The 23,692-nt window shown below is 42.2% G+C and overlaps 1 protein-coding gene and 1 pseudogene across 2 annotated transcripts; both read left to right on the forward strand.

Moving 5' to 3' along the window:
* The first annotated feature begins 245 nt into the window (after positions 1-245).
* APELA (apelin receptor early endogenous ligand) lies at positions 246-2,431 on the forward strand. The gene is made up of 2 exons (XM_084626018.1): positions 246-626; positions 2,342-2,431. Exons 1-2 carry the CDS (start codon positions 551-553, stop codon positions 2,428-2,430), a joined length of 165 nt encoding a protein of 54 aa, XP_084482144.1. The 5' UTR covers positions 246-550; the 3' UTR covers position 2,431.
* A 13,687-nt stretch (positions 2,432-16,118) lies between these two features.
* On the forward strand, positions 16,119-18,528 carry LOC311520239 (E3 ubiquitin-protein ligase TRIM39 pseudogene; annotated as a pseudogene). Its single transcript has one exon. The product of its transcript is annotated as an E3 ubiquitin-protein ligase TRIM39 pseudogene (transcript).
* Positions 18,529-23,692: the final 5,164 nt, after the last annotated feature.

The raw sequence follows: 23,692 nt of genomic DNA on the forward strand, positions 1-23,692 counted from the left end.
GGAGCTTAAGTTTGTACTTCAGCATTCTTTCAGAAGGGACAAAAGGGGGGGGGGGGCTTCCTGTCATTTCCATTGCTTTCTGCATGTGGGACCAACATGCAGAAAGCATGGGCAATGCAGAGTTTAAACAGTTGCAAATGGAGGGAGGGAACATCGTGCCTTGTTTTACATATTTCTCCCTGACTGGGTTGAATTTAACGTGAAGCTGCTCCATTGTTCAGGGCTCCCTGCACCATATATATTGACAGAAGCTACTGTTTACATGGACTTTTCATCCCTTCATTGTTTGCTTATGGAAAATAAGGGGGAGTGACAAAAAAGAGAAGGGAAAGGGAGAGAGAAAAGAGGGAGGCACTGACCACAGTGCAGAACCACCCAATAACCTTGTCTTATGTGATCATTAACCTTGTTGGAAAATGCAACTGGCAGTTCATTCTGGAGCTTGTCATTAGGATGTGAGCAGAGACACAGATACTGCAGAGGCATTTTAAGGATTTTTTTATTTGCTGCAAGTATTATAAATATTTCACCTATTTTGTGTGACTGCAAAATGAGATTCCAACAGCTCCTTTACATCTTATTTTTTCTCATGATGAGTCTACTCCTTATCAATGGACAGAGGCCAGGTAGGAACTGTGTCCTCACATTATATGTTAATATGTATATTTCATAGGAGTACCGACTATACAGTTTAAGTTTATTGCTTTGACTTTGTTCCAAACACTTATTCTTAGTTATTGTACTTCCATTGCTATTTGTTTTGCAGAATTTTTAAAGTCCTGGGTCTAGAGACATATTAATAGTAATAAAGATATACATGTATATAGTGTAACTACTAAAAGGTCTAAAGAAATTAAGATTTAAACCAGATCTAAAGATGTTGCATTTCCATGCCTGCTCCTGAGAAAACACGATCAGACGAATGTTACATCAGCTACATCAAACGTACCTTGGTTTGTAGCATCCACAGCACTTAGCTTTGATGATTGACTGGACTAGGCTGAGTTTACGCCCTGATAAAAATCACGATGAAACAAAATGAAGCTGTTAAGACACGTCAACAGCTATAATCACTTTACGGAGCAATACGTGTGTTTAAAAGGTCTGGAGTAGCATCTTTGCGAATATTGGATGCGGGGGGGGGGGGGGGGAGGGAAAGAGTTCTACACTCGCTGCGAGGCAATTTTGTTTACGCCTTACCATTGACGGTAACCTATCGTTCAGATCTGGGATCTACGTTGATCGCAATTTTAATGTTTCCTATGACGACTTTAAAGTACTGCTTTGATCATATTTTTCATAAAAAGCGGTAGTAAAAAAGAAGCGGTTTGCTGTACAATTATTGTTAGACGGCTCTCAAACAACCAGCCATTCAAAACTTCCACACACCTATTAAAGAAAACGTAACCGAGGTTTTTGAATGAACAAAATATGGAAGCAAAATTCCAAGCAGTATAGTTATAGTCTTTAAGTTAGGCAATTGTGATAACCACACCAACATAAACTCATTTCACTCTATTTCCTGATTAAGGCTAAAGGGGTCAGCAGGAGCAGAGAAGGTAACAACGCGCCCCACTGCTGATTGCATTTCTGACTCTTCTTTTTGGTTCAGGGGAAGTTTTATCAACTGGGGAGGGAGCACATCTCAAATGTGACCCTATGGCTGTCTTCGTCGGTGCAGAAATCAACGCAAACTGACTGCTAGTCGCCCGCTGTAGAGCCAGATTGCGCCCTAACTTGAAATCAGAGCATGTAGACAAGGGGCTTGGTATACAAAGTATATAAGGAAAGGATTCATCCTGTAAGGTAGAGGGCACTGTGGCCCCGATTCAGAAAGGCATTTATTTTACAAAACTGCTCAAAATGTTTGGGGTGCTATACCTTCTGCTCCCGGAACGGTGACTGCTATTTTTGAATATGCTTTGTCAACAAGTTTATGGCACGTGGGGGAACACGCTATTTCTGAAATGGGAAGAAATCTAGAATTTTAAGGATATTTTTTAACCAACAAAAAAAAAAAAGGGAGGGGGGAGGCTGTGAGGACAACTAGCATGAATCGTATGGAAGAAGCAGCATGATTCAGTGCAAAGCTGTTTGTCTTTCTTTCCGTTCGCTTTGTTGCTTAATATCCAATAGCATTTGCCAGAAATGCTTAGAAATCCGGGAGGAGGGGAATGCAAAAACAAATAGGTCGGTGTAGGACATCAATGCCCGAGGTGACGCCTGGATAGCAGGTTCTTTTGCATGCTGTGTGCTCAGTATTATAGACAAGTGTAATTGTCTGATTGTTGAAGTTTTCGATTTAAACTGTGTGGTTTCAATTCCCGCTTCTGCCTTTCAGCTAACCTGGCCCTGCGCAGAAAGCTGCACAGACACAACTGCTCCCACAGGAGATGTATGCCTCTCCACTCCAGAGTGCCCTTCCCCTGAGGTATCTGAAATCCAACCTTGCTTTGCTAAAGTTAGGAGAGTTCGGTAATAAATCCAGGCGCCAAGGAGGATGTAATTATCAAAACTTCCCTATACATTTCTTTGGAAACACTGCTGAACAGACTGTCCAGAATAAGCACATTTCCAAATTCTGCTTACATTTCAAAACCATTTGCGCTGCATTTTACTAACCAAACCACAAACATGATTTCATTTGGTCTCGAGTCCTTGCGATTTCTTTGTTCTGAAAACAGGGCTTTGAAAAAGCAGGAGGGAAAAAAAATATGCTTTATTTAAACTCCATGGCAGGATCCCAGATGTGCTAGGGTTATTGGACTTGATTACAGTGTTTTCAGTATGGCAGATTCTGCACAAGAAATCAGCTCCTTTGGGCTGTCCCATATTAGCGTTCCCTTATACTTCTCCCCCTAGGCAAATTCAAACTCCCTCCTCTCCTTATACAGACTGAAAATTCTTGAATCTGTTATATCTGCAACAGTTGCTGGGTTAGAAACACTTCCCACTGTACTATTGTAGTTCTGAATACATTTCTCTTTGCATGAAAAACTAACCCCAAATGTTTAAAAAGGAAGCGCTGGCCAGTGATGAGAACTTTAGGCTAGGCAGGAAGAGTACTCAGTTAATACCTGTAACTGATTTGCTGTGTGAGGTGGGGCAAGTCACTTGATCTCTCTTACTCTTTGCCCTATGTTCCCCATCAGTAAAATGGAGATACCACTTACCTACTTCAAAGGGGATTCTGAAGCTTAATTAATGTCAGCAAGGGGCTTTGAGATCCTTGGATGAAAGGCTATGCAGGTGCAAAACATTAATGCTCTATAGCGGATTACAGAATACGCATTCAAATATGTGCATATTCAAATACATTCCAGTGACTCCAGAAGCATTACAGGTAGCATATGTAAATATAGTAGGTAGGCATTAAAAGGATACCAAGACTCCCTTTCAGGGAAGCATGCAATTTAAGAATTAATAAAACATGCCGTCAATAGTTTTGCATCTTTTAAACTCTTTGTTATAGTCCAGATAATGTGCTAGTCCCAGGCATGTCAGCATAATTAATAAATAATGACAAAATCTATACTAGGAGGATCCAAGAGCTTTCAATTTGTTAACTGGCTGCACTGATCTATAAACACAATGGTATGTGTATATGACATACCTACAAAAAGCACAGGAAGCTGGAAAACTGAACACCTAAGGAATGATTAAGATATCTTCAGCATAACCCCAGATTTACTCCAACATTGCATTGAGGCAGTAACTAGAATATTTTCAGGGTGCAGGTTTAAAAGCATGCTCATATTGAAGTGTGTAAAGATGTTTAAAGATAGATCTGCCTAACTGGTGCTTCAATATTGAGCACAGAGGCCCACCTGCCTGCTCATTTCAACAAGAGACAGTCAAGACAAGATCCCTCATCAGTATCAGCATAAACATAACCAGCTAAGCAATCAGATCAGCTCACTCAGCAGGCAGGCAGGAGCTAAGTGAGCTGAATGATAGAGAGGGATAGTGGAATTTAGTTTAGGAGCAGGGGGCTTATTGAGTCGCTCCTGAATGACTTGCTTCAGTTCTCATTAAGAGAGTGGACTCAACACTCCTTCCCCCCAATCCTGCATCTATAGACTAGAGATAGTCTGTGCACAGACTTCAGAGTAACAGCTGTGTTAGTCTGTATTCGCAAAAAGAAAAGGAGGACTTGTGGCACCTTAGAGACTAACCAATTTATTAGAGCATAAGCTTTCGTGAGCTACAGCTCACTTCCTCAGATGCACATCTGAGGAAGTGAGCTGTAGCTCACGAAAGCTTATGCTCTAATAAATTGGTTAGTCTCTAAGGTGCCACAAGTCCTCCTTTTCTTTGTGCACAGACTATCTACATTTTCTCTAATGTGCCCCTGAAATAGTGTATTTGGCTTCAAATTGCACTGTCTGGGTGATAAATATGCACTTACTCTGTTTTTTTTCCCCCTTCTTCCCCGTACAGTATATCAATTTGCCAGACTAAAAGGTATTTTCAACGTTATCTGCTTTCATTCAGGGAGCTGATTTCTAGTAAGAAAAAAGTCAGTGACATAGCAAAAAAGGGTACTCATTAATTCATAACCAATTGTATCGACATTTAGCTAAAGACTGTTGTAATACTGTTCTGTCAAGCTGTTTAGAAGTCTACAGGGCTTGATTTTGGGGGGGAGGAAGGGTTTAGCATCTTCAGCTCTTACTGATGTCAGCAGGAGCTGTGGGTGCTCAGTGCTTCTGAAAAAAAGCACGCCTTATATCCTAAGTGGGCCATTTCCTTTCCAGTTTTAAACTGGACATATATTTTTGTGTATTTACTAAAATTGTGATTTAGCATCTTTATTTAGTTACAGTGGCATCTAGAGACCCCAACCACAATCAGGACCACATTGTAGCAGGACACATCTATAGTAAGAGACAGTTCCAATCCCAAAGAGTTTACAGTCTAAACAGACAAGAGAGACAAAGAAAGTATTATTATTCTCATTTTACAGACAGAGAATTGAGGCCTGGATCCACAGAGAGACTTAAGTGATACAGTGTGGCGTGTTGCAAAACCTAACTTTTAGGTGTCTTGAAAATCACTGGGATATACAAAAAGAAAAGGAGTACTAGTGGCACCTTACAGACTAACCAATTTATTTGAGCATAAGCTTTCGTGAGCTACAGCTCACTTCATCGGATGCAACAAGTTGCAGTGAGGCACCTAAGGTCCCTATACAAGGAAGGGGGAGAGATAGTTGCTTTAGAAAGGGATCCATAAAAGCCAGCATGCTGGGCAGGGGTCGCCAAAGATAGCCAATGGGAGGTGCTGACAAGAGGGGTGTATCCTAAGCCCTGCCCTGATAGTGTTCAGCACCCAAGTCCCGCTGCAGGGAGGAATCCAGCTAGTGATTCACAGCTGGAAACCTCCTTCCTGGAATCAGGCAAGTTAGGCCTTGAAACAGCCAGTTTTTGCAACACCTAGCTTAGGCACCTGACTGCCTCTACACAAGCCAGTGACTCAACCAGGATGTGGAAGACCCCATTTTCAATTCTCACCTGTGCCTGATGAGGAGGTGAATACTATAACCACTGGTCTGCAGAATACTTTCACTCTCTCGCCCAGTTAATATTTAATTTCAATGGCCAGGCTTTAAGAAGAGAGACCCACATCAGAATATCCCATAGTTTAGTGGTTAGGGCACTCTCCTGAGAGATCCTTGTTCAAATCCCTTTTCCTTATCAGGCAGAAGGGGGAATTGAACCATGGTCCCCTACAGCCCAGGTGAGAGCCCTAACCACTGGACTAACAGTTTTAAGGAAAGCCACTGCTGTTGCCTCCTCCCCGCACCCTTTTACACAGAGTTAGGCTATCATTAGGGCCCTACCAAATTCATGGCCCATTTTGGTCAATTTCACAGTCATAGGATTTTAAAAATCATAAATTTCATGATTTCAGTTATTGAAATCTGAAATTTCAGTGTGTTGTAATTATAGGGCCTGAACCCAAAAAGGAGTTGTTGGGGGTCACAAGGTTATTGTAGGGGGGTTGCGGTACTGCTATCCTTACTTCTGTGCCGCTACTGGCGGCAGCACTGCCTTCAGAGCTGGGTAGCTGGACAGTGGCGGCTGCTGGTTGGGAGCCCAGCTCTGAAGGCAAAGCCGTCGCCAGCAGCAGCGCAGAGGTAAGGATGGCATGGTATGGTATTGCCACCCTTACTTCTGCGCTGTTGCCTGCAGAACTGGGCCCTCAGTCAGCAGCCATCACTCTCCAGCTGCCCAGCTCTGAAGACAGCAATGCAGAAGTAAGGGTGGCATGGTATGGTATTGCCACCCTTACTTCTGTGCTGCTGTTGGCAGGGCGCTGCCTTCAGAGCTGGGCACCCAGCCAAAAGCTGCCACTCTCCAACCACCCAACTCTGAAGGCAGGGCAGAAGTGAGTGGTAATACCGTGACCCCCTAAAATAACCTTGTAACCCAGCTACAACTCCCTTTTGGGTCAGGACCCACAAATTGAGAAATGCTGGTCTCCCCTGTGAAATCTGTATAGTACAGGGTAGAAGTACACAGAAGACCAGATTTCACGGTTCGTGACATGTTTTTCATAGCTGTGAATTTGGTAGGGCCATAGCTGTCATCTACACTTAAAATGCTGCAGTTACACCATTGGAGCACTTCAATGTAGATACTCATTACTATGACAGAAGGGGTTCTTCAATTGCTATAGCTGATTCACCTCCCCAAGAGGCAGAAATGAGGTTGACAAAAGAATTCTTCTGTTGACCTAGCACGGTCTATACCAGGGGTTAGGTCAGCATAGCTACATCTCTCAGAGGTGTGGATTTTTTATACCCCTGAGACACGTAGCTATGCCAATGTAAGTTTCCAGTGTAGACCAGCACTTAGGTGTGCTCTAAGTAAACCACCATATCAGGCCCTGCAGGTGAGCTAGAAGGATAGGCACATATCTTCCCTAATTTGAGAATTGCATTGGGGCTTAGATGGGAGATAGACAGGCACCAGGATGCCTGAGGCAGCAGCGTGCATGCCCAGAGGCAGAAACTTAGGCACCCAGGAGATTTTTTTTACAGCAAAAGTTAGGCCTGTATGAGTTTAGGCTCCTACAGAGTTAGGTGGCGGCCAAGTGGGGATTTTGTGGCTCACAGTGGTGCCTAAAAGTGTAAGTTAGGTACCTGAATCTCTCTGTAGATCTGGCTCTAAGTGCCTCATTGGGGCACAAAAATCTGGGGCAGAATTCAACCCAGATCTTCCAAGTCCCACTCCAGGGCCTTAAGCACAAGACCATATTTCCTTCTATCTAATGAGCTGTTATTACAAAGCTTACCATTTTCTTTCTGGAAATTGAACTGTCACAGGAGACAGTTGTAATGTATCTGAGAATTCAGTAGTTTGGATCTATTAGCCTTCCTAGCAGACCTCTTGAAACATAATTATGAGACTCACAGGCTCCTTCAAGCCTACACAAACAGCAATGGCTGTTGAATGATTTACTTATTTAACAGATTTAAACAAAATGAGGCCCCCTGGGTGATATCTACTGTTTACCTGATTCAAATGAAGCAGAATAAGCAAACTATGACCACTGCATTTAAGGATATTGGCTTCCACTACAAACACCCTGTTCAACCAGTACAAATAAAAAACAAACCACCGAAGAAAACCATTGTTTGATTAACCTTGATTTTCTGTAGTAATCAGGTCCTCTAATTAAAAGGAAAACACTATTGGGAATGTGGCACCATAGTGAAAGAGAAACTTAAATAAAAAGAAAGCCATTCCTTCCTGGGCCAGAGGTCAAGAATGCATTTGATTTTTTTAAACCCACACACTTCACAGCTCCTTGCAACAACACATCAGAAGTGAGGTGCCTAATTCATGCAATCAAATAATGAGATGAAATTCTGGTAACTAACTATTACAAATAAAAACAAAAACTATGGTGGCCTTGTAAAGTCAATACACTTTTTCCGTGTCAAAATGTAGCGAGCTACTGAACATCCATGACCCTCTTTAAAGATGAATGGAATGGACAGTGCAATGATTTTAAATCAAATGTGATTTTTGCCTTCCCAAACCATTCTTTCTAACAGAAAGAAGAATGAAAGAGGAAACCAGTCAAGAAAATGCGATGTGATAGTGCAACATTCTAATCAGCGCAGGTGTCCATGTATAAGCCGTCACCACATTCAGAACCTTATCAGACTCCTACTGGAACAACTTCACAGGAGTTTCAGATTTCTCTAAGTTGGGAAAAACAATGGAATCACAAATGACCCCTTCAGGAACTTTGGAAAATCACCAGTGCCATAAAAAGATAGTCATTCTTTTCTACATACCAACAAATAGTCATGTGGGAAACAGCAAAGCATTGTAGCTTTGAACATTTTTAAAAATTAGACCAACATTATACCGCTGAAAGAGCTATTATTTTAATAGTTATTATTCATCATTCACATATGTCTGTGTACTTCTATTTAGATATAATACCTAGTAAAGAACATGAAAAAGAATGGTAAAAGATAAATATTTAATAGTTACACTTTATGGACAAATATGTAGGTTTTAATGTTTATGGTAGTATTGGATGTTTATATGTAGCCATAATTATGCAATTAACTTTACTATAATCTTAAGAAAAGCATAATGTATCTATCAGACAGTTGTAAGTGCATATTCATTTATGGATAGAAAAGTGTTAACCGCTAACCTCTCTTAGGAAGTAAAAATGTTCAATCTAGACTTTAGAAAAGAATCCTGAATGTCTTAGCTCTGTTTTTAAGTCATGTTGCATACCGTAAAAACATAGGTCATAATCTTTGATGGTTATTTATGTTTATAAAATACCTATGTGGCTGTACATTTTGTAAAAAAATAATTATGCTCTTCAATAACATTAATGTCTCATTTTAAATAAAGTTTGTACAATTTTTGTTTTTAATTCTTTGGGTAAAGGGTCCTGCACCCAAAGAAAATTTAAGAATTTATCTAATTTCTTTTCTAAATTTCATAAGGGATCAATGTAAAACTTTTCCTACTCAATTTCTGACATACAGTTAAATAAAAATCAGTTGTTCACTTGACATTACATTTTCAGCAGATTTTTCCCCAAAATTTTTCTTTGCATTCTGAAAGTATTAAAATAATTCTAGTAATGTTGATACACAGAAACAACTTATTATGACAGGTTTCAGAGTAACAGCCGTGTTAGTCTGTATTTGCAAAAAGAAAAGGAGTACTTGTGGCACCTTAGAGACTAACCAATTTATTTGAGCATAAGCTTTCGTGAGCTACAGCTCACTTCATCGGATGCATCAACTTCATCAACTTATTATGAGCTTCTTGTATTTAACCTATAGGACAATATAGTCAAAGCATTACACTACATCATGTCACTTGATAATGATAACACAATGTGATTTTAGAGACTAACCAATTTATTTGAGCACGAGCTTTCGTGAGCTACAGCTCACTTCATCGGATGCATACCGTGGAAACTGCAGAAGACATTATATACACACACAGACCATGAAACAATACCCCCTCCCACCCCACTGTCCTGCTGGTAATAGCTTATCTAAAGTGATCATCAAGTTGGGCCATTTCCAGCACCAAAGTGATCATCAAGTTGATGATCACTTTAGATAAGCTATTACCAGCAGAACAGTGGGGTGGGAGGGGGTATTGTTTCATGGTCTCTATGTGTATATAATGTCTTCTGCAGTTTCCACGGTATGCATCCGATGAAGTGAGCTGTAGCTCACGAAAGCTCGTGCTCAAATAAATTGGTTAGTCTGTAAGGTGCCACAAGTACTCCTTTTCTTTTTGCAAAGACAGACTAACACGGCTGTTACTCTGAAACCTGACAATGTGATTTGCATTGAGATGCAGACATGATTCCACATCTCTAAATCTAAAATAAATGTGAGTCTTTAACTGTCCCATAAACGGCACTGGACCTTGAAAACTGAAATTTTCCTGCAAATAAAATGAAATGTCATTGCCCTATTTTAGGGCAAGCAGCAACTCCAGCAGTAAAAGAAGTGGTCCTATTTCCAGATTGAGAGCAAAAGCCAAAATCAGCATTAACTCATTCCTGGAAAGGACGAATACTACAAGTAAATAACAATATGGTGCTCAATTGAGTTTAAAATGGAAAAAAAAATTAGCAGTAGCCACTGTGACTCATGCACGAGAATTAAGGGTCCAGTGCTGCTTCCATTGAAGTCAACAGGAATTTTGCCATCAACTTTAGTGACAGCAGAATTGGGACTAACGGGCCCAATATTCAATTGAGCCTCAAATCGCCTTGACTTACATACAGTTTGGGTTTTTTGTGGTTTTGTTTTGTTTAAGGTGCACTTTCACTCAGAGTGTAGAATATACATATGCAAGCCCACCCATTTAGACAAATTGGCTTTTGCATGTGAGAATCTGATATCACCTACAAGCATAGGAGACATTTGGGCCCCAATCCTGCCACAACAAACCCACATGAGTAATCCGACTAAACTGAACCAAATTAGTCATCTGCCTGGGTGTTAACAGGATTAGAGCCATTGTGTGTATGTGTGTGTATACCTGCAGGGTTGCACACATACAAATGGAAGCTGCTGAAAAGTCAGAACTCAGTTACATAAGGAACTAACCTAACTTGATTTTTAAAAAACCTTAACTAAGAAGTATTTAGTTCTCAAGCTGCCACAGTCAAAATGTGGGTTTTTGAAACCTAAATAAATATCCCAGAATAGAGAAGGAATCTGAGATTACGTGGGACCATTTATTTAACAAATTTTATCTCCAACTCAGTTTCATCAACTCTTTAAATTACATTAGCTATTTAGAGTAAAATACAAAATGATATAAAACCAGGTCAGCAGGAAATAGCAGGGGGCTGTGGTAACAGAAAAAGCAGAGCAGTATGTTCAAAAATGATAAACAATTCACATCCTCCCTTTCCAGTATAGAAAAAGGAAATTACAGAAGAATAAAGTCTGGTAATACTTCTCTTTTACATACACACACAATATACAATTGTCCTAAATCTAAATTCTGCTCTGGGTTGCAGTACATTTACCCCAATATAACCTACAGCAGAATTTGACCCACAAATGCTAGGTTTTAATAAGCAAAACTCAAATGCACAAGTGAAACACAAACTAATACAGACCAGTACTTTGTATACTGATCTGCTGTTACTGATGCTGCTAATATTTATCTTATTTCTTTCTAGTAACAGCAATCAACTAATATATTTGTCAACCATAGCACAATTCATTGTAACATACCTTTTTATTCAGGAGCAATGCCAAGTCCAGCAGTGATGGTGCTTTTTTGCCTAACTCTCAGGGTTAGGCTGTTGATAGACGTGTCAGCTGAATGACTTTATTCCTTGATTACTGTTCATTAAATTGGATTAGTCCTAAGCAGATTACTTAGTCTTGAAACAGTAGAGATTTGGTGAAAGAGATCATTTATTGCAAGAGATAGTTCAAGACATATTAACTGTATTTAGGTAGAAAAATGTATGCGCTATTCAGAAAGACATAACTGTACACCAATGTCTACTGGGGGAAAATTTGTTTTGCTTTACCTAGCATGCATACATGACAGCTCTTTTGGGCAGTGAATATCCCTTGTTGAATGTTTAGAAAGTGCTTAACGTATCTGAGCAGTACCTCAAACAAACTATAATAAAATAACAAACAACAATATTAATAGAATATGTGCATTTTGGTGCAACTAGCGTTTGTATGTACTTTTAGCATGGTTTTTATAGCATTATTTTTTGGAGAAATATAGACATCTCAAAAAACTGTAAAAATCGTTAAAGACACAAAGCCTATATTGACTGAAAACCAAAATACAAACTATGTAATTTACTTCATAGCCACCACTTCAGTGTTAATGATTAATTCTTAATGTTTATGCTCATACTGCGCTGGCTGTGATCCTACAGATCACACAATCTAAGGCCACAGAACTGCAAACATTTACGCATGTGAGTAGCTATATACACAAAACTAGTGCCAGCGAGTTCTGGAGCTACTCATGTGCATAAAGTTACTTGTGTGTAAGTGCTGGCAGGATCTTGCCAAGTTGAGTTGGGCTAAATAGTTAGGAGCTTTCTAAGTAACAAGTAGAGTACAACAGAAAGTGATATTTGTAATTCATTAAATGACACCCTTGCCCATGTGTAAGCATGGAAACTATGCCCCCATACTTGTTGGATTTTTTTCTGTCTTGGCTAAAATATTAAAACCAGAGCATGACCATTGCAGTCATTAATTATCCGAGTGCATGTTTCACAAAAGCACAGGTGTTCACCTGGCTGTTATGAATAAACTCTAATGACATTCTGCCTAACCAAATACTTCCTGTGTTTTCAATTGTGCACTGTTAAACAGCTGGCATGTCTGGTTCCAAAACTGCCTGCACTTCAACTGCAGATGAAATGAGCAGTGTATAGTTGAAATGAGCAGAGCATTCTAGAATGAAAAGTTCTATTTAAATGTAAAATGCATCAGAAAGAAGAAGAAATGGACCAGCTGATTCAGCATCAAAGCCAGCAGCTGTGGGGTTTATAAAGCAGTGATTCAGTATAATTAGTATTTCTCCACTACAGTATTTTAGACAGTTTTCTTTTTAGTCCCTCATTTGTGGTCATATTTGTATTTTTAGCAAGGGAAAAGAGGATTTGGTGGCCAAACTAAAGATGACCAAACATCTTGTTTTATGGTTTCAGAAAATCATCCGGGTTTGTACTGGTGGATGGGGAAAGGTGGAGTTTCCCCTTTCTCTGAAGAACACCAGACAAAAAAATACTTTTACAATCATTATTCTATCATGTGGTTCATAGGGGTAGTAAATTGCACTTAAAACTAGTTCCCCTGATCAACTGACTGGGGGGGGGGGGGGGATCACGTTACTGGATACCCAAAATGATATTAACTATTGTAGGAAAGTACAACTGTTCTAAGTATACAAATTCTTTGGGAGAGGTAACAGAAGTATGAAGCTGATGTACCCTAAAGACTCAGAAACAAAAAGGCAAATTAAAAGAAACCAAAAATGTATTAATTTTTTTAATTTCATGACTTTCATGTGTATAACTCGTGACTTTTTCATTCTTATGGTTGCCAATTTATCTTGGGGTTTTAGATCTATATTTAATAAAAATTACAGTATAAAATTGCCTTTGAGAAGGATTTTTATACAAGACAGAGCCAAATCTTTAAAGGTATTTAGGCAACTAGAGGGATTTTCAAAAGCATCTAGATGTTTTTAACCTTTAAAAATCTGGTCATTAGTGAATATTTTTCTACACACAAATTGCAACATGTGAAAAAAACACTAAGATGCTAGACAGAGGCAAGATAACAGTTGACAAAAACAATATCCACTGGTGAATCAAAAAAAAAGTTTTGAGACTAACCCAGGAAATCAGTCAGCCTTAAAGTCACACCATCCCAAAGAATAAACTTGTGCATGCATCCGATGAAATGAGCTATAGCTCACGAAAGCTTATGCTCAAATAAATTTGTTAGTCTCTAAGGTGCCACTAGTACTCCTTTTCTTTTTGTGAATAAAGACTAACATGGCTGCTACTCTGAAACCTGTCCTTGTGCATGGTGTGACCCTATACCCCATATTCTTCACAGACATATGCTTATAATATGGCATAACTAAGATATGTTTTATGCAATATGGGTCACGTAAGGTATCACTGGAAAGGTTATGATTTACTGAGTATGATTATCTCATTTGTATGCAAGTATCATTTCTGTATCTGAAGTTAGGAATATTGACTATGTAACAATTTACAACCGTGTTTATACTTGGGGAATGCCTACCAGACAGTATGCAATCAGCCTGGATGGGCCATTAGGAAGGACAATAGGACTCTAAAGATGCTAATCTCCCTTCCTGAGAAATTTCAGGGATGCTGCTTTAACAGTGCAGGGTCAGGTGATCATGTCGTCTGGTACTGGACACAATCTTGGACTTCTAGTGTTTTTCCATTAAGAGGGGTGGGGGTCAAACTGGGAAACAAAGGATTTCCACCATATGCAAATCCTATTTAAGGCTGGAGACTGAGTTAATCTTGGTTCTTCTCCACTGCCTCCCTACCCAAGAAAGAAGACTGCTGAAAACACCTGAAAAAACAAGGGAACTAAGCAGGATGCAGGGGCTGAGCTCAAGTGAAAAAGGTCTAGCCTGTGAAAGGAATACCTGGAGATTTAAGCTGCATTCAAGCCATGCAGTTTACCTTTGAGAAACTCTGCAAACTGTATAAAACAACACGTAGGGTGAGAACTTGCTACTATTAACCATTTAATTTAGTGTAATAAGCTTAGTTTGCATGTTTTGTTTTATTGGCTCAGTAATCAACTTTATCCTGTTTGCTATCCCTTATAATATCTTAAAATCCACCTTTTGTAGTTAATAAACTTTTTTGTTTATTCTGTAACTAGTTTGTGTAATTCATAACTGGAGGGGGGGGGCGGGAAGCTTTGCATATCTTACTCCAAATTGAGGGAAGGAGCGAATTTCATGAGTTTATGCTGGATAGATCTCTATACAGAGCAAGACAATATAATTTGGGGTTTACACTCCAGAGGGTGTTGAGTGCTGGGCAATCCCTGAGCTGTCTTCCCACACAGACTCTATGATGACAGGTTTCAGAGTAACAGCCGTGTTAGTCTGTATTCGCAAAAAGAAAAGGAGTACTTGTGGCACCTTAGAGACTAACCAATTTATTTGAGCATGATGCTATAGCTGGGAGTGTCCCTACCTGTGTGTGTGCGCAGCAGGACAGGGTGAGGGAGCCCAGGCTGGTGGAAAGGGTGGGCTCAGTGGAACCCCAGTACATCAGGTGGCACCCCAGAAGAGGGGACAACTCTTTTTATAATGGGGAAAAAAACCCAAACATTTAGAATTAAAAACGAATATAGTAATATAAACAGGAAGTGTTATACCAGATGTGATTGCTGAAGCTCCCAGTAACTTCAACGATTCTTACTAAATCTATGCACAATTATATCCATCCAATAGTAACAAATGTAAATGATGAAGTGCTAAGAGTAAGAAATACATTTTAAAAAGTAAACAAGTTAAAGGAGCGAAACCACACAGTGCATCACAAGAAAAAGGCACTCCAATTCAAGCCATCAGAACACCAGCTCAAATGCATTTGGGCAGGGGTTCTCAAATTGCGGGTCGGGACTCCTCAGGGGGTTGTGAGGTTATTGGGTGGGGGGAGGTTGCAAGCTGTCAACTTTGCTCCAGCATTTATAATGGTGTTAAATCTATTAAAAAGTGTTTTTAATTTATAAGGGGGGGGTCCCACTCCTAGGCTTCTTATGTGAAAGGGGTCACCAGTAAAAAAGTTTGAGAGCCCCTGCATTTGGGACTTGCTGTGAGGTTTTATGCAGTCTTAGAAACTGATAAAGGATACTTGTAAACACCAACACCGTGTATATATGTGATAATGTTTGGCCGGGGAGGGAGAATGTATGTAAACTATTTCACTGGTCTCCTTGAACAGCTCCGACATCACCTCCGACAGGGCAGAGCTGCCTTGCCTGGGCACGGGGGTGCTGAGCTCCACCATCCTGCGAGGGGGAGAATAGCCCCTGGTCCTCATCACCTCATGTTTGCAACCACTGCAGCTAGCTCGCCCCGCCAGCCGGGGTAACTTATCCCCCCTGCCATCCGCAGTGCCTAGTTCACAGTCCCGACTCCTGCCCCCGCCCCTCCTCCCGGTGCTCGCCCTTCTCCTGTGCAGTCACCCCCCCCCGCCCCGGCTTTGCCCCTCCGCCCGCCTTCTAGCCCCGCGCCCAGCACCCCCGAGGCCGCCCGCCCCGCCGAGGTTACTGCGCCCGCTCAATTCGCGGCCACAACCCGCTCAGTGACGGCCGAGCAGCGACCGGCGGCGGGCAGAGAACGTAACGTTACTCCGGCAGCCCTCGCTGAGACTACAGCTCCCAGCGTGCCACAGCTCCCCACCGCACGGCGAGCACAACTCCCGGCAGGCAATGCTCGGCCACGGGCCCGGCGGCTTGTGCCCGTTGCATGCCGGGAGCTGTAGTCTCCGGCGCACGGAAGTGTCACCGTTGTAATCTGCTCCCCGTGGAAAGGCGCGCGGCTCCGTCCCAGTCCCGAGCGGAGAGGACGTTATTCGGAGTGCCGCGAAGGCTCAGCTATGCTCGCCTGTGCCTTTGACAACTTCCGCTGCGTTCGGGAGGCATGGAGGAGGGAAGACCGTATCTCTAGTCTGATTGGCTGAAAGGAAAGCGAGGGGCGGGAAGAAAGGCCCTTAACCCCGGCCTCTCTCCATTTTGATTGGGTACAGGGCCCGATGCCGACGTGGATGCAGGGGTGGAAAGTCCTTCCCTTTTTGACAGCGGGCCACGACGTCTCCCCAGGGGAAGGGAGAGGTGTTGGGCCCAGGCAGATGTGAGCGGCGCCGCGAGCTATAAAGCCTGGAGACTCCGCGACTCGGCCCCAGGCTGTCAGCGTCACGTGGCAGGGCCTGTCGCAGGAACTGTTGCTCTGGGGGCCGTTGGTGAGCACGCGGGCGCTGGGCGGGGCCGAGCATGGCGACGGCCCAGGCCCTGGAGAGCCTGCAGGTGGAGGCCAGCTGCTCCATCTGCCTGGACTACCTGAGTGACCCCGTCACCATTGACTGTGGCCACAACTTCTGCCGGGGCTGCATTTCCCGCTGCTGGGAGGAGCTGGAAGGCCACTTCCCCTGCCCTGTCTGCCGCCGGCGCTTCCACCTCCGCTGCTTCCGTACCAACCGCCAGCTGGGCAACGTGGCCGACATTGCCCGGCAGCTCCGTGCCAAGCGCAGCCAGCGACACCGGCGTCCCCGCCCTGATGCCACCAGGGTTCTGTGCCACAAGCACCAACAGGTCCTCAGTCTCTTCTGCGAGAAAGACCAGGAGGCTGTGTGCCTAGCCTGCCGCATCTCCTGCCACCACCGTGACCATGCCGTGGGTCCCCTTGACAGGGCCGCCCTGGCCCATAAAAAGAAGCTGCGTGCCTACCTGGGTCCCCTGAAGAGGCAGGTTGAAGATGCTCGTAAATTCCTCTCCAGCGAGCAGAAGAAGCCAGCTGAACTGAGAGAGAAAGTTGAGAGCAGGCGGCAGAAAATTGCATCCGAGTTTGAGAGGCTGCACCAATTCCTGCAGGAGGAGCAGCAGGCCGTGCTTCGGCGGCTGGAGGATGAGGAGAAGGAGGTTCTGCAGAGGCTGAGTGAGAATGCTGCCAAGCTTGCTGACCACAGCACCAGCCTCAGTAAACTCATCACAGAGATTGAGGAGAGGTGCCAGCAGCCAGCCATTGACCTACTGAAGGGCATAAAGAGCACCCTGAACAGGTGTGAAAACATCAAGATCCCCAAGGCCATCTCCATTGAGCTGAAGAAGGACAGTTGCAGTTTTCCACTGCAGCACTTTGCCCTGAAGAAAATGATAAAGAAATTCAAAGCAGATGTGACTCTGGATCCCAAAACAGCTCATCCTAACCTTATACTATCCGAAGACCGCAAAAGTGTGAGGTTCGGAGAGACCAAGCAGGATCTGCCTGACAATCCTGAGCGATTTACTTATTACCCATTTGTTCTGGGCTCGGAGGGATTTGTCTCAGGAAGACATTACTGGGAGGTGGAGGTGGGAGACAAGACTCAATGGACTTTGGGAGTTTGTAGGGACTCTGTGACTAGGAAAGGGAAAATTACACCATCACCTGAGGATGGATATTGGAGACTCAGGCTGTGGAATAAAGATGTTTACACAGCTCTTACTTCCAGTCCCACACCCCTACTGTTGAGAGTGAAGCCTAAACGGATTGGGATTTTCCTGGATTATGAACTGGGTGAGATTTCATTTTACAATCTGAATGACCATTCTCACATCTACACTTTCACTGAAACTTTTACAGAGAAACTCCGGCCTTTTTTCTATCCCGGAGTCCATACAACTCCTCTGATAATCCGACCAGTTACAGATTGGGAATAATGAAATCAAGACATTAAAAAAATCCTGGTTTTCTAAATTTATTTATTTTATTTTAAAGTGGTCCTCTTCACTTCTAGTAATGGAGTGAAGACCTGTTGGTTTAATCCTAGAGTTTAAGGACAGAAGGGACTATCAGATCATCCAGTCTGAGTTCCTGTATATCCTAGGCCACCAACTCCACCCAGTACCCACACATTGAACTCAACAACCAAGAGTTCAAAACCATTAGAACAGTTGTGCACCTTCTCACAGTAATTTCTTTCTACAAACCGAAGGCATATTTTCTTTTACAGAATGGAAGAATTGGCTTGTTATCTGCTAGTAGATATCCCATTCTTCTCCAGAGTGGAGGAGAGAGCCCAGGTTATCAAGGAGTAAACTGATCTAAGAGGATATTGTTTGAAAGTTTTATACACAAGTTATGTATAGAAAGTTACATGAGTTTATGCTACTATATTTCTATTATGACTTTTTTGTTAGAGGAATGGTATGTGTTAACTTTTTCTGGGAGTGCAAACTGCAGTTAAAGTTGTATTTAGACTTCCAGTATAACTTGTTTTCAAATTTTCATGATTTTCATAAAAAAATTTCCTTTGTGACTAAATGATTTTTTTGTGTAAAGTTGGGGAAAATCTGTCAACTTGTTAAGATATGATGAGAGTTTGGGGATAAAATGACTGTTTTCTACCCTAAAACATGGTTTTAGTTTTCAGGTGACTGTAAAATGGTATCATGGGTTTCATGTGTTTTACTAATTCTAGACTAAATTTGCTCAGTTTAGAAGTTAATAAAATGGCCTTTTTTTTTTTTTTTTTTTTTTTTTTTTAATGATCAGTCCTGCAAACTCAATCTGGGCACTGCCCATCAATCTGGGTTCTCTCTTCTTTAGGCATAATAAAGATTCTGCAGATTAAATTATAATCCTATTACAATCCAGTTAAGTTATCTTTAGGAGGTTTGTATACATATGTAACTGAAGGCAGAATTTGTTCCTGCAACTGAAATTTTAACAAAACTGTTTCACCATAATCAGACTGACATTCACAGCATCAACTATTCCTCTTCCCTCCTCAAAAAACCCAAATCTTACAGAAGGTTCTGTGTTTAGGGTAAACTGAAAAAGGAAGAAAGCAAGAGAATCCAAGTGGTCTACTAGGGCTCGTCTACACTTAGAAGCTTATCAAAATGCCCACTCTGAAATAATTATTAGTAACTTTGGTATAAACTGCTATGTGGATACTCTTATTTGAGGATTTATCCCTCCTCATTCCATTATTTTTGATGCGGCATGGACCTTTAAGTCTGATTTGGAGCTACAGGAATGCTACGACATTCATGGATTCCCCCCGCCCTCCCCTTAACAAAGGAAAAACCCCTAAATCAAAGCAACAGTAAGGTCACAATTTAAATATGCACAAAAATGAGGGGGAGATGGAGTCATGCTAAACTTTTGTAAAAAAACAGTTCCCTATGTTTCCTTAACTGTTGTTCTTAGAGATGTTGCACATGTCCATTGCACTGTGGGTGTACTCATGTACAGTTGTCAGAAATTTTTTCCCTTGGCAGTACCCATGGGGGATGTGTAAGTGCCCTCTGATGCCTCACAGCACTGCATCCAGGTATAAAGGGCTATGCTACCCCCCTCCGTTCTTTCCTACCAGAAAGACTGGAATGGACATGTGCAACACATCTCAAAGAACACATAAGGAAAGGTAGATAACTCTTTCTTTCTTGGAGTTATTTTACATATGCATTCCCCTGTAGGTGACTCACAAGCAGTTTGAACTGGATGTTGGCTTGGAGTCTACTTGAACAGGGATTGTAGGACGATGCATCAGAATCGTTTATTGTGTCTAGATTGATAAGAGATGGCATAAGAGGAGGCAAATGTATGGACTGATGACCAGATTGCCATCCTACAACTGTTCAGTATAGGTACAGGAAGGATGCAGAAGCTGCCTGCAACCTGGTTGAGTGAGCCAATCAGTAGCATAAACAAATACAGGTGGAAATCCAGGAAGAGGTCCTCTGGGTGGTTTAGGGTGGTCCCTTACTCTGTCTGAAATGGCGATGAAGACCTGAATGGCTTAGTCTGATCCAAGTAAAAAGCCAAAGCTCTTCTAACAGCTAGAGTATGGAATTTTTCATCTCTTTTACTTGAATGTGGCTTTGGAAAGAGTTGGTAAATTAAGCAAGCAATTTATGTGAAAAATCAGAAACCATCTCAGATAGGAATTTAGGGTCAAAGGTAAAATCTTGTCCATGAAGAAAATTGTATAGAGAGGCTCTGATACTAAAGCTTCTGGCTGAAGTCATAGCAACCAAGAAAACCACCTTCATAGACAGGGGGAACAGAACAAGTCACTAAAGGCACAAAAGGGACCCACCAGCTTTGCTAGACCCTAACCTTAAACTCCTCTGTGGAACCAGGCTATGAACCTGTGAGTATAATCGGAGAAAACCCTGTTAGAAATCTGATGGATATAGGTTTTGAAAAAATTGATAGGTTATCCACAGGAGGGTGGATAGCTGCCGGATGGACTCTGATGGAACTAAAAGCTAATCCTTGCTGTTCTAGAAACAAAAGGTAGTCCAAGATATGGCACATCAGAGCCTGAGCTGGAAGGGGCACTTTTTTGTACGAGACAGAGAATCTCCTCCATTTAGTAAGTTTAAGTAAACTTTGTTGAAGGTTTTCTACCATTTAGCAGTGCTTTGTGCATTCTTTAGAGCAAATATGTTGAGATTAGCCATGAAGCATCCACACTGCCAGGTGGAGGGTCTGACTGAAAGATGGGATAAAGGAGGTGGCTGGGGTCCTGAGAGATCACATCCACATCTCTTGGGAACAACAGCAGACGTCTGAGCAATAGAGGTAGTAGAGACGAAAACCAATGCTGATAGGGCCATGCTGGGGCTATTAGAATAAGGAGAGCAGAACCTTGCTTGACTTTGGACAGGAGCAAAACTGGAGGGAAGGCACAGAGCAGGCCTTTTGACTAGGATATGAGGAAAGCATCTATCAGTGAACTTGGGCTGCGACCTCCTCAGGAACAAAAAAGACATTTTTTTTGTTTGCTCTTGTTACAAATAGATCCACTTGGGGAATTCCTCCCTGCTGGAAAATGGCCCTGGATACATCTGGGTCAAGAGACCACTCAGTAACCTGCACATGACTCAAGCAGAGGTGACACATGGCGTGGGCAGCCCCCATATTTCTGCCACGGTTTATACCTTTTTTCCTCTTTTTCTTTTTTTAGTGGGAAGTTGGTTCAAAATATATGTTCCCACTCCCCCGCATCAACAGTTATGCTTTACCTCTGTGCTCAAACAGTCTGCCAGAGTGTTTTGAATTCCCAGAATGTAAGCGGCTTTCAGGTTGATGGAACTGGAGAGGCAGAAAATCAAGAGGAGGATTGCCTCTTAGCAGAACAGGTCCAAGCACTTAAGAAGTGGGAAAGGCAGTTGGAAAAATGGGGGTGGGGAAAGATGGTACTCATTAATAAGGGGTAGACTGTTCTCAACCAACAGGTCAAAATGACTGAGGACATGGTTTGCCTAGGAGAACTGGCAGCTGCACAAGAGGGGGAAGAAGGAAGATGCCTCTTGTAACTTCTGCTCCTCTTTTTGGGTATGTGACAAGAAGGGCTGAAACTGTTGGGATTGTTGTAGTTTTCTTTTTGGCGACAGTGTATATATTTCCAGAGACTTACGGGTCACCCATGAATCCTTAAAACTATAAAGCTGTCTTGGAAAACAACCAGGTGGTTTCAAATGGGAGGTCTTGAATGGTTTGTTGCACATCAGGGGAAGACTTGACTGCAGCCAAGATGAACACTGCATCTCAATGACAGAAGCAATAGCTCAATCCACAGAGTCCATTGCATCCAGGCTTACTTGCCATACTGTTCTGGCTAGTAATTTTCCCTCTTACACCATAGCAGGGAACTTGTGTTTTGCCTTGTCCAGAAGCTTGTCTTTGAACTTCAGGATATTATCCCACAGGCTGCAATTGTATCAATCCAGCACAGCCTCTTGGTTTGCAAATCCTGATCCTAAACTGTAAACCTGTGGAATAAAGTTACCAGCTGACTAGATTTAGCTTTTTAGCTTCTTTCCTTTTGGAAGCAGAAGGCTGGTGTTCCTGTCTCTCTCTTTCATTAGCAGCAGTGACTAGCAAAGAGCATGGAGAAGGGTGGCTAGAGAAGTGCTCAAATCCCTGTGAAGAGACATCTCTTTTCTCCACCCTTTTAGCAGAGGGAGGCAGGGAAGATGAGGTCAGCCATAAAATCTTCTCAGGTTCCAGGGTACCCTAATAGGGAGAGCTACCCAAGAGGGTTCTGCAAAGGCTAAAATGTCCATGAGTCTGAGAGTCTTTTCCTACACCTCTTCTGGTTGGATATCCAGAGCAGCAGCCAGCCTCCTTAATGTGTTTTGATGAGCTCTGAACTAATGAGGAGGGGAAGAAATAGACTGTCACTACCACCTCATCAGGTGCCAAATAGGCTACGGGTTGTTGAGGAGGACTCTTCCCCCAGTTCTTCCCAGGAGTGTCCTGAGCATGCGGTTCCCCCTGCATGGCATTGGTCACGGTGTGGGGGAAGGGAAGATGGTGACCCTACTGCAGATGCTCCTAGCAGATGTAGAAGAGTGTACCCAATTGGGAGCCAGGAACTGTACTTTAGAAAATAATATTCTAAATTTATTCTTGTAGCTAACTCTGTACAGATATACTATCGTAGAAGGTATGGTATACACTAAAAGAAGGGAGACTTACAGGTACAAAGATCACAGCTACAACAACTTTTGCTGGTGGTAAGAGGGAACTGAAGGACATTGGGGGCAGCATGGCCCTTTCTAGCCACATGCGCTGTTATGAGGCACCAGAAGGGCACTCACACTGTCCCAGCATGTACTCCTGAGAGAAAAATCTCCAAAATCTGTTCACGAAGTACATGCATACTTACAGGGGAATGGACATATGCAGTCACTTGAAAAAGAACATTAACTTACCAGCATTGCACAAATTCTCAAATTTGAATCCCAGCTGGCTGACACTTAAAATAAAAGGGGCCTGATTTTCAGAGATACTGAGCACTCACAGCTTCAATTTAAGGTCCTGGTTTTATATACATGTTCTAAAATCTTTACTGTAAGGGAGTCCTAAGCAGGTGTAGTAGCCACTCTATGTGAAAATTAGGTCACTTCTATTTAAGTGCTTGCTTTCAAACACACAAAAGTTTTAAAATATACCTTACTGCATGTATTTGTCTAGTAATGGTGAATGGCATATTTGTGCTGCATGGATGAGTGAATGACTTGCGCATTTTGAATTTGTAATTTTAAAGTTACAGAAAAAAATTTCAAAAATGTATTCATGTTTCCTTGATTGGGTAATTTAGAAGTCTAAATATGCCAAAGTAACCCACTGCCATAACTAAGGTCTGATTTTTAGAGCCTTTCTTCCCACTGAAGTACCTGTCTCTGCCTGGATGGTCTTCATCCAATTAGGGATTTAAATTTCTAGTTGGAGGCTTGGGAAGGTAATTTTAGATTTTTCTCCACCAACCCATGACCTCATTAAGAGTTGATGTTGCCTAGGATCAGGGCCTTTTTCACAGAGGTAAGATCTGACTAACATTCTTTTTCCCTGGCAGATTAGCACTTGGATAGGAATGTGGTGGTAGGTGATTTTGA

This window comes from Lepidochelys olivacea (assembly GCF_965140295.1).
Source record: "Lepidochelys olivacea isolate rLepOli2 genome assembly, chromosome: 4".
Classification (NCBI taxonomy): domain Eukaryota; kingdom Metazoa; phylum Chordata; order Testudines; family Cheloniidae; genus Lepidochelys; species Lepidochelys olivacea.

Bases quoted from the DNA above. Each gene is read 5' to 3' on its own strand.
- APELA (XM_084626018.1), top strand. From the start codon at position 551: ATGAGATTCCAACAGCTCCTTTACATCTTATTTTTTCTCATGATGAGT. The intron at 627-2,341 runs GTAGGAACTGTG...TCTGCCTTTCAG, and splicing joins TATCAATGGACAGAGGCCAG to CTAACCTGGCCCTGCGCAGA.